Genomic DNA, 15,743 nt, shown 5'->3' with positions numbered 1-15,743 from the left:
GAGTGGGGTTACTGTTCACACTGAAACAAATACAGAAATGTCTGTCAGGAACCCGGGAGAAAACAGAAAGGAAACAGAGAAGACTGTGTCTGCTCTCATGCAGTTGGTGATTAATTTATTTTTCAAAACTATAAATGAGTGCACAGGGATGGATGCTTAATTACTAATATCTATGATTTATCTACATCACCCCCTCTTCGAACAGGGTGGGAGAGGCTCCCATGGGCCGATCGTGTAAAATGGGGTGCTTCCATTAGCACAGTTCACAGGGTGTGCTCTGATGGGGATTCAAAAGGGCCCCCACTAAACCTCACAGCCTCTCCTGCAGCAGTTAGTCAGTAGCTACAGTACCTCATGTGTGGTCCTTTTCCACAAGGAGATGGAAAACGTGCCCGGGATACTCTGCATGCACCTGCTCCCCTGTCTATAGTCTTTAACTTGCAAAAGCATCTTGTGGGAAAGGAAGCCAGGGACACACATCACCTTAGATAACAGGCTCTTTAGAAAGTAATCCTGGAAATAGGCCTAATTGATGTGTAATTTTGAATTTCAGGCATCTCATCCAGGTGGAAGGAGAAAATCATAAATACGAGATACCTGCAAAGAATAGTCTTAATTACACCATGGGCTACTGAATAAAATGATTACATTTTCTACACTGTAAATTTCATACAATTAAGTGTAGTGGTGTCACCTTACGAAGTGTTTCAATTTTATAATTATCTCAGTTCATTTGCTCAGAAAAAAACATAAGCACAAATTTACCAAGTATCACCCAAATCCAGTCATTTTACTTCTAAAGGAGTGACGTGGACGTTAGTTGTGCCTGTCTGAACTTAAATAGATCTTGACATATTTAAGGAGCTGTTAAAATTGATAACGTTAGGGATGATAGCCCTGCTAGAGAATGGCATTCAGTCACACTGTATTTGTTATCATCCTACATTCCAGGCGTGTATCTATAAAGAACTTAGTGATGGGGGAGGGAAAACCGTTTGCATGGCTTTGGACCCAGAACCTTCAGTAGGTCCGTTGGTGCTATTGTGCACACTGAGGCACTGGGCTGGGGCCGGAGTCAGCCAGTCTCTTTCTCATCCTATTGTGATCTAAGCAAGAAGTGGGTGAGGAGAGACGTGGATGAGGTTGTTCTTTCTCTGTTGTTCCCTGTAAGAACTACCCCTGTGACACTCTGCTTATTGGCTGGCAAAGAAACAAAATGGGTGTGTCTGGAGTTAAAAACATCCCACGAGCTACAACTGGCAACAAGGGATGCCCCTGGTCCTGTTCTTCCCATGTGGGGAAAGCTTGTAGCAAGAGGGAAAGCTCAGAGGGCAGAATCAAGGAATGGCAATGAGGCTGACCCCAGGTACACACGTGGAAATTCTTGGCTTTGTTATCATTTCCACTATAATTAAACATGAGCCTTTCTAATGAGACACATTCTCCCTCTTAATTAGCCAGCCCCCAGTGGAACGTTTCGCACCTCGAAGCTGCCTTAATTCTTCTATGTTATTAGAGTATCATCACTTAGCACATTCCAGCTCAAAAGTACCCTAGGGGTATAGGAAGGACTTGAGACAACCCCCAGAAGGATTTGCCAAGGCTTCCTGCTCACAGCCAGATACAGCTGTGGCAGCTTGGCCTGCAGGTTTTGGATCATCTCCTACTGCTGTTCTTCCAGGTTTAGGAGACAGGGCGGACGTTCTAACAGCAGTGATTAGAGGCGATGCCAGGCTGCCAGGTGGTTCGACAGAGAGGATTTCCTGAGCAAGGAACTTGTTGCGAAGGTGCTAAGAGAGTTGAAAAGGCCAGTGCCTTTTAAGGAGCTGTTAAAATTGATAACGTTAAAATAGCAAACGTGGGGGAGGGGTAGCCCAGGCATCTCCATCATGAGAAGGCTCTATCTCCTCTACGCCATGCTCTCTAGACCACCACTGTACTGCACTCATAGACCCCCTAGCAATTAACCAGGGCTAGACAGTAGCTGATTTTATTCAGAGCCATGGGGAGGAGGGATGGAGAGTGAGAGGAGAGACAGACACATACACACACACACACACACACACACACACAGAGAGAGAGAGAGAGAGAGAGAGAGAGAGAGAGAGAGAGAACACAGCAAACACCCAAGACAATGCGCAGAGCTGGGGTATGGAGCGGAAAGACCTGGTTTCCCTTCCTTCTCCCCCACCCTCCTACATTCCTGTGGCTGCATCTTCTTGGCTGAAGCTAGCCAGTAGTCATGGAAATAACCTGGCCACCTACATTGCTGGGTCTTATGAAGTTAAAAAAAAAAAAGAGAGAGAGAACTGGGTTCCCCAAATGCTCACACCTGGCAGAAAGCAAGCAGAAACATGGAAGAGCGCAGCCAGCTCTAGTTCAAAGCTCTGGAAAGTCCTGAGTTCGCATAACAATTAGCCCACTTGCTAAGGTTCCTGGATCATGGTACTTTAAGTTCTCTGAGCCCAGGGACCACATCTGTAAACAGGAGTAATAGGAGTATCCAATCCAGGGTCTCCTTGAGGGCTGGCTGCCTGAGACTCATGTGATACTCTGTCAACTTTGGTCCTTTTCAACTTAGTTTCCATTCACTAGCTGATCAGGTGAAAGAGGGCAAGCTATGCCCACCCCATGGGCAGCACTATGAAGAAACAGTAAGTGTGGTGCAGTGTGTGTTGAAGGGAAGATGTTTCAAGCAAAGAATCTAAGGATTTGAACATGAGTTGGGTTGAAACTGCCACCGGTGGGGAGGGGAGGAGGAGACACACAAGAAGAGAGCACACCACACACAGAGGCTCATTTCGAATACTGGACTTCAACTACTGTGGTGAAGGGCTCAAAGATTTGAAGTTGGCTCCTGTGATGGAGGTGGTGGCTGTGTCCCTGAAGATAGCTGATGAGGGTACAGCCAGCTATGGGCTGTGCAGGTGCATGAGGAAGCTCACTGTACAATCAGTAAGACCAACCGGTAACTACAACCGGGGTGCAGGAGAAGCACAATGGCCAAGGAGGATCCTAGGTTTCTAGTGACTTCATCAAGGTCCTGCCATCCACTAGAGCAAACTGGGAAGGGGCAATAGAGAAGAGGAAAGTACAAAATGGGACCTGGAATTAGTAAGCAGTATGTTTGGAAGACGCTGCATAAGAGCTGACCATAGGCAGCTGCACACATGATGTGCTATTTTCAACTGGCCAGAAGAAGGGACAGTAATCATGAGCTATGCCTCCAGATATCATGTTTATTAAATATTATGTCCCAGGAAGCTACAAGGAAAGAAAAGTATACTCAGTCTGGAGAACGGGAAGTCCTAGACTCTTCAAACAGTTGTAAAATTTCTTCTGAACTGCTTATATTACTTCTGTGCAAACAAAATGGCCATATGCAAAAGAGTTCAGCCTGCTGGTGTAGTATTCTTTAATATGCCTTTTAGGAAAAGCACAGTGCACACTTGAAAGTTCAGAAAAATCTGTTTGCAATTCATTAATGTTACTGTGGTTTTCTTGGGCAAGAGGCTCTGCCTTTTATAACCAAATAAACGGGACAGACTTAGAAATGGGAGTGAGAGAGCCAGTCTACTCTCCAGTGTAAAATACAATATGGAAGGAAAGAAATGCCAATTCAGCCAAAGGATTAGGCCTGAATTCTTTGGGTAAATAAAATCTATGGTGTACACCAGGAGCAGAGGCCTTCGGAGTTTGCCAGCTGGAGGAGAGACTAGCCAATGCCACGAAACCAAATGGTCATGTGCCCTCCTGAAATTGCAAAGCCACTTTACAAGCAGGCTTTTCATCACCAGCTTTAATGATTACAGTCACCTTCTATATGGCTTCACCCGCATCCAACCCAAACTTTCAGCTCTGTGTATACAGGACAAATTTCAATGGGGTAATTTATATAAGATCCTAACTAACCCTAAGCAAGTCTTTTGAGGCCCCAATCTGAGGAGTCGTGTCTAGAATTTGCTCGGAGTGTTTTCTACTGAGAACAACTCCTCTGCCAAGAGCTGATGAAGTTAGAGTCGGTGTGGGTGAGATTTGATGAAGTTCTGTGCTACCCATCCTTGACCATTGACACACACTCTTCAGAAAGGCCTGGGCAGAATAGAGTCTCTAAACTATTACAAACTTACTCCTGAATTTTTGTGGGTGGTTTGTGGTGACTTATGAGAGATGAGTGAGTTAGCCATATGCTAGCAGCTGGTGTTAAGTGAATAAAAATACAGCCAGCCTGGCAGAGTGATGAGTATGCATGCTGCAGAGGTATTAAGGAGCAGACCGCCTGCACTATAAATGCTGAAGCTTGGTAGTTAAAGTCATCATAAAAGTCATGGTGTGTGCGTGTGCACGTGTGTGTGTGTGTTAACTAACCACCTATCTGAGAAGAACGAAAGAGCAAGTGCGGGGAGAGCAAGAGGATAGAAAACTGCCCTCAGAATTTGCCCTAGAGCTTTGAGCAGTGCAAAGCATCATTTTTTAAAATATTTGCTCCTTTTTTAAAAGAGCCTATTTCTAAGTTTTCCCTTCCTTGCGAGAATACCCAGTTCATGAACTAGTAGAGATGGGAGATGGATCAACCTGTATAGTTCTTGCCACGAAGGCAAAAGGACCTGAGTTTGGATCACCAACGCCCACATAAAAAGAAGAGGCCAGACCTGGGAGCCTGTGACTGTAGTCGAGGCTGGCCTTGAACTCCTAGAGACACAGCTTGAGTAAGGGAAGCCTATTCTGTATGGCTATGCAGCTGTCATACACTTAGTCAGAAAACCACGAAATTATTAACGTGCTTACTGAAGACAATGTATGCTTATGAAACCCAAATTTTATAGAGTGGCAACTCCATCCAGAGGAGAAATTTCTCCCAACTTACACTACAAGGTGACATTTCACTATCAACAATCTACAGAGCACTTATTAATTGGATTATATGAATTATTACCCACTCTTTTACAAAAAAAAACCCCACATTTTGAGACTTCTAAACTCGCAAAAAAATATAATTTTAACAAGAGAACTGCCACATCATTCTAACTAACTCCCTTTATGGAGCAAAAATATACAATAATCTATAACCCATCACAGCTGTTTGGCTAGAATTGCCAATTACCCTCAGTACCTCAGAGATGCTTTCCAGATTTTTTAACAAGTCCTCACAGTAAATTTTTTTAACCCAGTTTTTTTTTTTAAAGGCAACCGATAAGATTTCAACCTCTTAAGCAAGAGATGACGGGGTGCTCCGTGGTAACTTGAATAGAAAAATCAAGGCTTTCCCTGTCTCCACACAGGAAGATGGAGACAGAAATGAGAAACAAAACCCAACCCCAAAAGCTGTGATTATTATAAATAGCGCTTCAATAAAGTTTGGAACTGTGCTTTGTGCTCACGTTTGAATATGGGTGTGATAGATTTATGGGAAACTGTGTCGAACGTATCTTGAAGCCTGGTGACAAGCAGCCAGACATCTGTGGTCTCTCCTTGCCCCCAGCTCTAATGGCTTCTGATCCAATGCATTTGGGAAGGGCCTGTTGTCACTCACAGAGTCGCAAAGACTCATCCAGTGCCTTCCTAGCTCCTCACAGGCAAACCAAATCAAGAGGTTCAGGACAAAATGACAGCCCCCTTTAAGTAACTTGATTAGGCAGAATCAATAGGGATTGCTTGGGAACTTAATAACACAATCACTTAGTGAGTACTGGGACGTGGGGGGAGGAGCTGGCAGACAAGCCATGTATAACATGCCCTGTGGCAGGGGAGGCAGCTTGGTGGTTAAAGTACCTGCCGTACAAACGTGAGGACCTTAGTTCAGATTCCCAGGGCCCAAGCAAAGCGTCAGGCAGGGTGTCATGGTATCACACCTGTAACCCTAGACCCAGCAAAGGTCGGAAACACTGGGGTCCCAGAGGCTCACGAGCCCTCCAAAATAGCAATCTCGAGGTTTAGTTCAGAAACCTCAGAAACTAAGGTGGAGAAACAATTGAGGAAGACATCCCAGTGTCAACCTCTGGCTTCCAAGAGAGCCTCTCTCTCTCTCTCTCTCTCCCTCCATCTCTCTCTCTCTCTCTCTCTCTCTCTCTCTCTCACACACACACACACAATAACACAATGATAAAATAACACAGTGAGAACATCTCCACATCAGTCCACAATTGACTGACACTCCCATCTGTGTCAATACTATCTTTCTTCCATCTTTATTATATTTTTGTTCCCAGGTCACAGGAAGTATGTGGTGTGTACAAGCATGCAGGAGTGTAAATCCATGCACATCCATGTATGTAGGTGCTGGGGTGAAACTCAGGTCATCATGCTTATCCAGTAGCCACTTTACTGACTGAGTTGTCCCTCCTGCTTGTCTACGGTGCATCTTGCCATTTTTATTGCTCATGGGTGTGGAGTGCGACCTGATCAGCTTACGTGTCTATGTAACGTGTAACGTGCAGTTGCAGTGGTCACGTGAGGGCAGTGAGCAAGGCTGTCTCCTCAAATGCTATTTACATCTTTTCTGTGTGTGTATGTGATTCACATGTACTGCCTCCCTCTTTCTTCAAACAGAGGAGTGTGCCTCCCTGATCCTCGCCTGTCTCTTCTGCCAGTTCTTGGACTGCCTCCTCATGCTCCCCGACACGTGTGAAACCGTCTGCATCAACCTATGCTGCCCCTCTCACAGGTACTACTCCGCCTCAGACGAGAGCCATCCGCGCAATGATTGCAACTTGTCCTGTGACATGGACTGTAGCCTCTTTGAATCCTGCCATGAGACCAGCGAGTGCTTGGAGCTGGCCATGGAGATATCAGAAATCTGTTACCGCTAGTACAAGGAGGGCTGAGCATGCAGGTGGTCCTTTTGGCCGCGGTGGGGAATTCTATTACAGCGCACCTGAGATAAGAGCTCCATGTGTCCAAATGCAGGGACCATACATGTTTCTTGGATGCTCTTGGCCATTTCATGCTGCACCTGTCTAGGAAAGCTACTATTGTCAACTCGGTGGTCTTGTTCCAAATTTCACAACCGCATGGCTCCCTGCAAAATATAATCCTTGATCACACACATGACTGAACAAATCTCAAATACCTCTTGAATGCCGTAGGTAGAAGACGTCTCTTGACTGTTAAACAGCATGCGATACCACTCTTCACTCTTGATTCGGCAGCCTGCATCGTGGCTCCGACTTCATTCACGAATTCAGGACAAATTTTGCTTTCCTGTAGGCTCAACACACATTACTTATCTTTCTGATGGACTCATGCATAAACATGATGCATTATTGGTTATTATTAATAATGTATTGTGTAACATCATTTTGTAATTAAAAATTTATTTATACAGTCTCTTAAAATTCACTTATATGTACAGTTTAGGCAGGAGAGGGAATTAAATGAATCAGAAACCGTGTTCTTGTAATGAAAGCAGATGTTTTTTGAAACCTCTCCAATGAATCTTGAATCTGGTCGACTTCAGGCGAGCCCTGTAATTCTAGACCATATCATTATATGTCTGTGGCTGCATCCTAAGAGGTCATGCAAATTCTTAATTTTTACAAAGAGATGCTTCTTTATTCCAATAAAGCAAAAATGAGAGCCACTTGCATGATTCAGGAATGTGATCGATGATAACTGCATCTTTGCCTTCCTCACTTCTGTTTGTTAGGTAGGATAAGCAACAGGATATTAAAAAGAAATCAGTTCATTTTACTAAACTCGCACATGTACAGACACCTGAAATAAATACACATGCAGGGCCTTGCTCAGCTCACATTTCCCAATTCCGCATGCACACTTTGGAAACCATCATTCTTCATTTTGTTCTTCTGCTAATAAACTAACTGACAATTCCATTGAAAACTTCTGTTCCCTAACACTGCGGCAAAAGGCACGATGTATGCTACAATGTTACTTTCGAGTCAAAATACAAAAGTAGCAGGAAGTCTAGGGTGGCTGAACTTGGGAAACTCTACCCTCTGTAGGAGTGACACACTGAGAGAAATACTTCATAGACACACATGTGTATATTCCTATGGCTAGAACACAGTGTGTTTCATGGGAACTGGACAGTGTTGTAGCAACCCAACAGAGCAGACAGCTGAAAGTAGGCCTGAGAGACACTCCTGTGGACTAAAAGAACAGCCACTGGGGCAGTCCGAAATTAACTGTTTGGGGTTTGCGTTGTTTTATTCTCCTGCTTTGGGTGATTTCAGACAAAAGTAACGTTTGTTTGTATAGTAAGAAAACTAGCAATTTTTTTTCTAATGTGTAATAAATTTTCCAACATTGGACAGAATTAATCTTAAAAACTACTGCTGAGCTGCCTTGAGATAGTATTTCGCTTCCTCTCTTAGCTTTCTCCTGGCAGTAGGGTATATCCGTGGTTAATGCCAGCTTTTTTCTTGTGTGACTGTTATGTTATCCACAGACCACACAGTATGAGAGTATATGCCATCCTCAGCCCAAAACATTTCTTTTTCTCCACCTTTCATAAGCTCAAAGGCACAACTCTAGACTCTATGCACACAATTCACAGATCATTAAAAAATAATGGGGCAGGCATGGTGGTACCTACCCGTAGTCACAGTACATAGGAAATCAAATCAGTGCTATCAGCCATTCAAGATACAGAGCAAGTTGGAGGCCAACCTGGACAACATTAGATGTGTCATTAAGATAAAAACAAAAACAAAAACAAAAAACTTACAAAGGAAGTCCCAAGAATGTGTGGATCCAAGATAGCATGTTGAGTTTGTGACAGTCAGGATCCTAGCTCAGGGTCTGACTCTGCTTTCTTACCTGATAGTTTTTGCTTGTTAACATCACAAACCCTAAAACACTACCACCCTGATGACAGATAGTAGTGACCTTGAACCAGACCCACAGGGGTCTCTGGGATCCCATCCTGACACAGTGCTGATCTCATTGTTCAGTCCATTGTATTCATTTTTAATGTTTTATGATCAGGCCCTTATTATTTCTCAACTATATACCCTCAGTTTATGTAAAGGTTGTGCACTTCAAATATGAATTCAATGCTTGTTGTTTAGAGACATAAAAATCAGCAGTTCTTATTTGACGGCATTGTCAGGACCCTCTAAAATCCCCCCGTGGCCTTGCTTTCCACAGTTTGTTAATTCGTTTCTCACTCTGAGAATTCATCATGCTCTAGCAGAAGGGGTGGGTTATACAAAGTGTGAAATTTCTTTTCTTTATAGCCAATAATAAAATATCATCCTTTTTGCAAACATGAATGGTGATTTCAATTGAATTCCTACACAATAAAACATGCACAGCTGGGAAAACACAATTGCAGCTGTAGGCCAGCTCAAAGCCAAGCGTAGTTATTGATTAAACCCAAATATCAAGATCTGAGAAGGCATGGATATTCTACGGCAATGATGAAGGCCTGGTGATTACAAACTGAGGTAATGCTGTACTTCAAGGTAGGCCTTCTTGTGGAAATGGAGCGTTCTGATTTAAGGAGGCAGACTCATATCAAAGAGGTTAGTGAGTATGCAAGCTTTTCAAAGAATGGAGAAAAGAGATGACCCCACCCAGCTCCATAACCATATAGTCGTATTGTCTTTGCTTTGCTCCATGGATTTTTATAAAACCATTTCTCTGTTAAAAGCCACCAAACTATGGAACACAGTGAAGAAAAGAAGTTACGTTTAAGTTGCTAATGAAATTGCCCCACTACGTGAGCTGAGAGGCCTACAAGAATTAATTTTCAATGCTGGACAATCAAAGTTAATAGAGTGAAAGGCACTTCAGGTTTTGTTGTTTTTTTTTTCCCCAAGATGATTTAAAAAAATATTCAGGCAGGGAAACTTTACCAATAGAAAACCTAAAGGAGAACATTTAGAATTGCTTTCAAGGAGAAATACACAGGTGGAAGATGTTTGCAGAAGAGGTATCATCACTCAGCGTGGGCAATGCCTCCCTCTTGAGCATGGGGAGGAGGACTAATGTACCCTCCCCATGTGACAGCTTCTCTGCTATAGCACATCCATAAGACAATCGATCTATTAGCAAATGAAAGGTGTGTTATGGCTCACAGATTTTGCAGGTTCTGTTCCAGAGGTGGGTGGTTTTGTTGCTATGGGGTTCGGCACAAATCTGTTCAGACTGTGGCCTGCAAGCGGATCCAGGGAAGGACAGGGGTCCCACGACATCTTTCCAAGTCTGTGATGACCAGGAGGAATTTCACTAGATGACCACTTCCTAAAGGCAGCCACAGTAGAAACTGAGACTTTCATTCCTGGACCTCTAGGGGGCACTCAAGATCCCAAAGACAGAACTTAAATCAAGAGACTCCTCAGCGGCACTGTTCAGCGTTTAAGTTTCCTCAGCAGGTCTGAACTGATGGCCTCCAGAGAAACGTGCAAACTTGGTGTAAGGGTTTGTGGGGTACTTTGTGAAGAACCAACCTGAGCAATGCCTGGGAGTGTAAGTTACCACACAATAGAGAGGAACTTTCTGGGACCAGAAGCGGGTGGGAAGAAGCTAGGAAGACTGGTGAAGATCCAAGGATAGCCCCTGCTTATGCTGCTCTGTGGAATGTCTGCCCGCAGGCTAAGGTGTTTAAACACTTTGTCCCAGTCAGTGATGTGGGGGGAGGGGGGTGTGGGGGGTAGTGGAGGTTGTGAAAGCGTTAGGAAGGCAGACATAAGCGTGCAGGCTTCTGGGGGTTGGGGCTAAGCCTATGTCTCTGGTTCCTGGTACGTGCCAAGGATCTGCAGCATACCCCCCGTTCCACAGGACTGAGCCCAGCACCAACCTTTCCCCACCACGGTGGACTCCAATACTACAAGCCAAACTAAGTACTTCTTCCTTGATTTGGCTGAGGTACATATTTGATATAGCAACGAGAAAAGAAAAGAAAGACAGCCTCCTCATGACAAAGACATATCCAAACGCCAGTGGCATAGTTTAAAAAACAAACAAACAAACAAAAAAAACAAAAAACAAAACAAAAAAAAAAACAACCAAAAACCTGCTCAGGAAACTTTTGGCCCTTCACTTAATAACCATCCACACCATTCACCTAAAACATTGTTCAAATCAGAGCTACCAGGTAAAACATGGCATGCCTTGCTACCTCTGAATTTCAGAATGGGCGTGACCGAACTACTGCATGTAACCTATACAAACTACAAGAACGATCATTAAATCTGGAAAAATGGCTCAACAGCCCTTCGCCCTAGGGCCATTTGCAAGCACTCTTATTCCAGCTCTTCCCAAGTGCCTAGAAGAAGAGGAACTTGTCATCTCTTTGGTCATCTCTCAGGCCATTTACTGAATTATATTTTATGATTGGTGTGATTAAGGGGACCCTGGTCTAAAGATATTCTATGTTTTACTTCCTGCCCCCAAAGTCCTTGGGGAAGGCCACAAGGCTGTGGTCTCTGCTTGTCAACTCGATCAAAACAGAAGGACCTCGACCTGAGGATTTCATTCAAGGGGCAGGAACCTGGTGTAGTTTGGGTTTTATGTGTCCTCCGTAGGACCATAAGTTAGAGTCATAGTCCTCAGCTTGATACTCTTGAATGTGAGAGTGTCTAAGGCATGGTACATAATGGGAGGTCTTGAGTCATTAGGGACACATCAAAAGGGGAAGTGGGGGAAGGTATCCAGGAGAAAGGTCAGTCAGCATAGTTTCTGCATGGAAGCATGACCTGAGTTTGAGCTCAAGAAAAAAAAATTAAGCAAGATGGTTGTGGTGGGCACATACTTGTTAACCCAGTGCCACCAAAGTAGAGAGGCCGATCCCTGGCCAGGAGCCTCGTCTACTCAGTTGAGATTCAGTCATGGAGAGACCTTGTCTCACAAAGTGACTGTGCCTAAGGAATAAGCACGTGTGCATTAATACATATACGTACACACACACACACACACACACACACAAGTAGCTGGACTACAGCCTGTCTCCCTCTCTAAGATTAGAGGCTTTGTTGTGCCTCATGCTACACCTGAGAGTGGCCTATGTGTCTGTCCACAGTTTCTAATGAATTAGGCTGAGTCAACCGTGGACCAGGGCCTTCAAGACAGTGAATGAGTGTAAACATTCCCTTTTCACAACATGAGTATTTCAGGTACCGTAGTGAGGCAAAGCTCACAAATATAAAACTGGAGTTGAGGCAAAGCTCACAAATATAAAACTGGAGTTCTCCCTTAATGCTTAAGGTCTGACACTAGCTTTGCATGTCAGTCTTGAACCAGAATTTAAGAGCTGCCTGCATGGCCATAAGAGAGTATTCTCCCTTATCTAGCTACTTTCCTTTTTATATCTCTGTCAACAGGAGTGAGTGTGAAGGTGAGGTGGAGACATATCTTGGTCATGGGTTCAATTCCAACCACTGACACCCAAATGTCATAAAGAAATTTTTTGTAAAACCATGGATTTTTGTCTGTTCCCTTCTTCGTAATTTTTATTACTATTCATTTTACATAAAAATGCTACAGTATAAAAATACTTGAATGTTTTCTGAATGTTGTCAAATTCTTTTACCAGCCCCTGTGAAATACTACATAATCATAAAAATCTTTCGTGTTTTTAGGAAGACTTAAGAGAAATTCAGCAACTCGCAAAAAGCAATTGTTATAGTTTCAGCACAAATCTAGCCATTGCAAAGCCCATAATTATAATTACTCAGCTTAGAAGTTATACATGATTTAAAAAAAAAAAGAAGATAAAACTGAGTCAGAGTTTTTTGCTTTGTAAGCAATCAGATAATTATAATGACTATATTCAAAGACAAAAACACTCCTTGGTAATAAATGCCCTAAAAGTTGTTATGTTATGCAAAGATTAGAGCTTGGAGCATCTTCAAAATGCTTTTTCCAATATGTACCCAATAAGTAATAAATGCAAAGTCAATGTATTCCAATTTAATACTCATGTCATAACTTTGCCTCATTCCTCTGGGGTTATAGAGACTTACCTTTTAGTGTTCCACTTTAGCAAAGCAACTTTGAACTCTGCTTCAAGAGAATCCATTGTGCACACTGAGTCCAGGCCAAGCCCTCATCAGCATTCCACTGGAGGGTTCTAGGAGCATGAATAGATTTTAATCAGTCAACAACACTATGGTCAACCAAATGCATTCTGATACTTGGACCTTTTATCTCCAGAGCTGTGCAGAATCCAATGTCATGGTAACCTCTTTTATGCCTCATTGTTCCTCAAATGTACTTAAAGTGAATTTACAAAGCCACAACTTATTTTGTGGATACAAAGCTTTCATTAAGTTCAGCCCTTCCTAAGTCCCCTTTGTTTCTTCTTTCAGCACTTTCTGCCAGTGGATCCTCACTTAATAGCAAGTTCCGGTAAATTTTTAAAAAAATAATAATAAAATAAAGATATTGAGTACGATTCAGTAGCTACGCTACTTGTCATTTATGGCTCTTTGGAAATAAGCTTTAATGTTTCAGATGATTGCATAGCTTTGCAATCTAAGTCCCTGCATTGGGGAGAAAAGCAAGAAATCCGGGTTACCCAACTCTGGTTTTGTTATGGTCCCATGTTTGCCCATGTGGGCATGACAGGAACACACATAATGTGAGTTTGTGGAACTGACCTCTGGATCAGGAAGTGGATATGGGGTTCTAATGTTCCAGAAAGCCTTCAACAGATCCGCAACCCTAAAGAGCTATTATTTAACTCGTTTCTTCAATAACCTTCACTTAAACAATAAATTTAAAGCAACGACCTGTTGCTTGGAGAACTTCAGTTCAATTCCTAAGTTGCACACAAAACAAAACAAAGCGGCCATGGTAGAAAGCTCTTAAACCTCAGAGCTGGGAAGGCACAGGAAGGCGGATCCCTGGGGCTCAGTGGTCTGGCTACCTAGATGAATTGGAGAGCTCCAGGCAAGGAAAGACAGCTGAGTTTGGCCTCTGACCTCCACAGGCTTGTGCACACACATGCTAATGCGACTGCACACGCGCGCGCACACACGCGCACACACACACACACACACACACACACACACACACACGTGCATGGGCATCCATGGGAAAGGTTGGGTGAAAGAAAGCGCAGGTGATCCTTTAAAGAAACCAGTTCTAGGTAACATGTTGTAGGTGATGGTCACATGCCGAGATTACAACAGAACACCACTAATGAGTGACAGGGAGAATGTGAGTTGGTTGAAAGCGAAGACTAGCTTACTTGTTTTCATTGTATGTGTGTATGTGCACAAATACACCAGAAGAAGGCATTGGGCGCCCTGGAACCAGAGTTATAGATGGCTGTGAGCCACCATATAGGTGCTAGGTATTGAACCATGGTCCTCTGCAAGACCAGCAAGTGTTCTAAACCATAGAGCCATCTCTCCAGCTTAGAGTGCTGGAATCCTTATGTTAGAAGAGGGAGATAAAAAGAACTGGAGGGGACAGGAACTCCACAAGGAGAACAACAGAGCCAAAATACCAGGACCCAGGGGCGCCTTCAGAGACCAATACTCTAAGGACCAGGCATCTAGAGGACCTAGACCCCCTGTTCATAGGAAACCCATAGGCTGCTCAGTTTCCAAGTAGGTTCCCTAGAAAGGGGTACAGGGGCTGTCACTGACATGAACTCAATGGCTGACTCTTTGATCGCCCCCCCTGGGGGAAGTGGGTGCAGCCTTGCCAGGCCACAGAGGAAGATCATGCAGCCAGTCCTGATGAGACCTGATAGGCTAGGGTCAGAGGGAAGGGAAGGAGGACCTCCATTATCAGGGAACTAGGTAAAGGGGGAGAAGAGGGATTATGGATGGGACTGGGAGGAGACAAGGGAGGGGGCTGCAATGGGGATACAAAGTGAATAAATTATAATAAACAAATATATAAATAATTTAAAAAAATAAAAGGAAAACTGACTATACAGATGTGTACAGGACACATCAAAGCAAGGGGAACTGGAGACCGAGAAAGGAGCCTTTATTTACCATAGGCACTGGGTGCTGAAAGCTTGAAATAGGAAGCTGACAGGAAAAAACAGGAGGAATGAGATGGATGGGAAGGAAATTAGAAAAGGACCATTAGTCCTTTCTCAAAGTTCTTATTTTAAGACTCAAATATTTCCTACTGTCTATCACATATATGAGTCATGAAGGCATTATTTTCATTAGGGGAGAAACGGGTTGGGGAGAGTAGGGGGGCTCTATTCCAAGTGGAAAGCCAAGGTATATTTTTAGCTACATTAAGCCAGCCTTCTGCTGCTCTGAGCACTGATGTAATTCCAACATAAAACATAATCTATAATATTCCAAGGGAACAAATCCAATTCTTGGTCATATAAATTTTCATATAAGTCCATCACAATTCATTCCCAAAACATCTCATTCTCTTTGAAAGCTGGGGCTGCAGCTAGCGGTCAAAAAGAGGATTTTAAAATTACTCTGGAATTTCCAGAGACGCTAAATCTAACCTGCCTACGGTGCAGGACCAATCCCCCAAACTTTAAATCAGAGGTAAAGCATTTTATGTTTTAAAAGATATATTCCTCAAAGTTTATCATGGTGTATTAAAGTCAAATGTGAGTTATTACTTACCAAATCCGGAGCTGATGTCTCCCCTTGATTACCCTAGGTAGGCGAGGATAAGTATCTTCCACCAACATATTTTTTTTTACCTTTTCATCTGCCTCTTGCTATTTACAATAGAGTGAAAAATAATAGCCTAGGAGTGACTTTGCTGGACGAAGTGCAAATCCCATCTGACTGTGCTCTAAACTGTATTCCAGGCCCCTAGCAAGTTCTGCTGCCTGAAGAAGA

At 43.4% G+C, this 15,743-nt stretch overlaps 1 protein-coding gene across 2 annotated transcripts in view; it reads left to right on the top strand.

The window, feature by feature from the left end:
• Positions 1–9,196, top strand: part of Mdfic2 (MyoD family inhibitor domain containing 2) — a 110,944-nt gene extending 101,748 nt beyond the window's left edge. For both annotated transcript variants that reach the window (XM_060383845.1, XM_060383846.1), the window contains exon 4: positions 6,550–9,196. In XM_060383845.1, the coding sequence (XP_060239828.1) occupies positions 6,550–6,809 (260 nt within the window). In that variant the 3' untranslated portion in view covers positions 6,810–9,196. The remainder of the gene's footprint in view (positions 1–6,549) is intronic.
• The last annotated feature ends 6,547 nt before the right edge of the window (positions 9,197–15,743 follow it).

The sequence above is a fragment of the Meriones unguiculatus genome, chromosome 5, assembly GCF_030254825.1.
Source record: "Meriones unguiculatus strain TT.TT164.6M chromosome 5, Bangor_MerUng_6.1, whole genome shotgun sequence".
Taxonomy (NCBI): domain Eukaryota; kingdom Metazoa; phylum Chordata; class Mammalia; order Rodentia; family Muridae; genus Meriones; species Meriones unguiculatus.
This window is presented reverse-complemented; position numbering and strand designations above follow the sequence as displayed.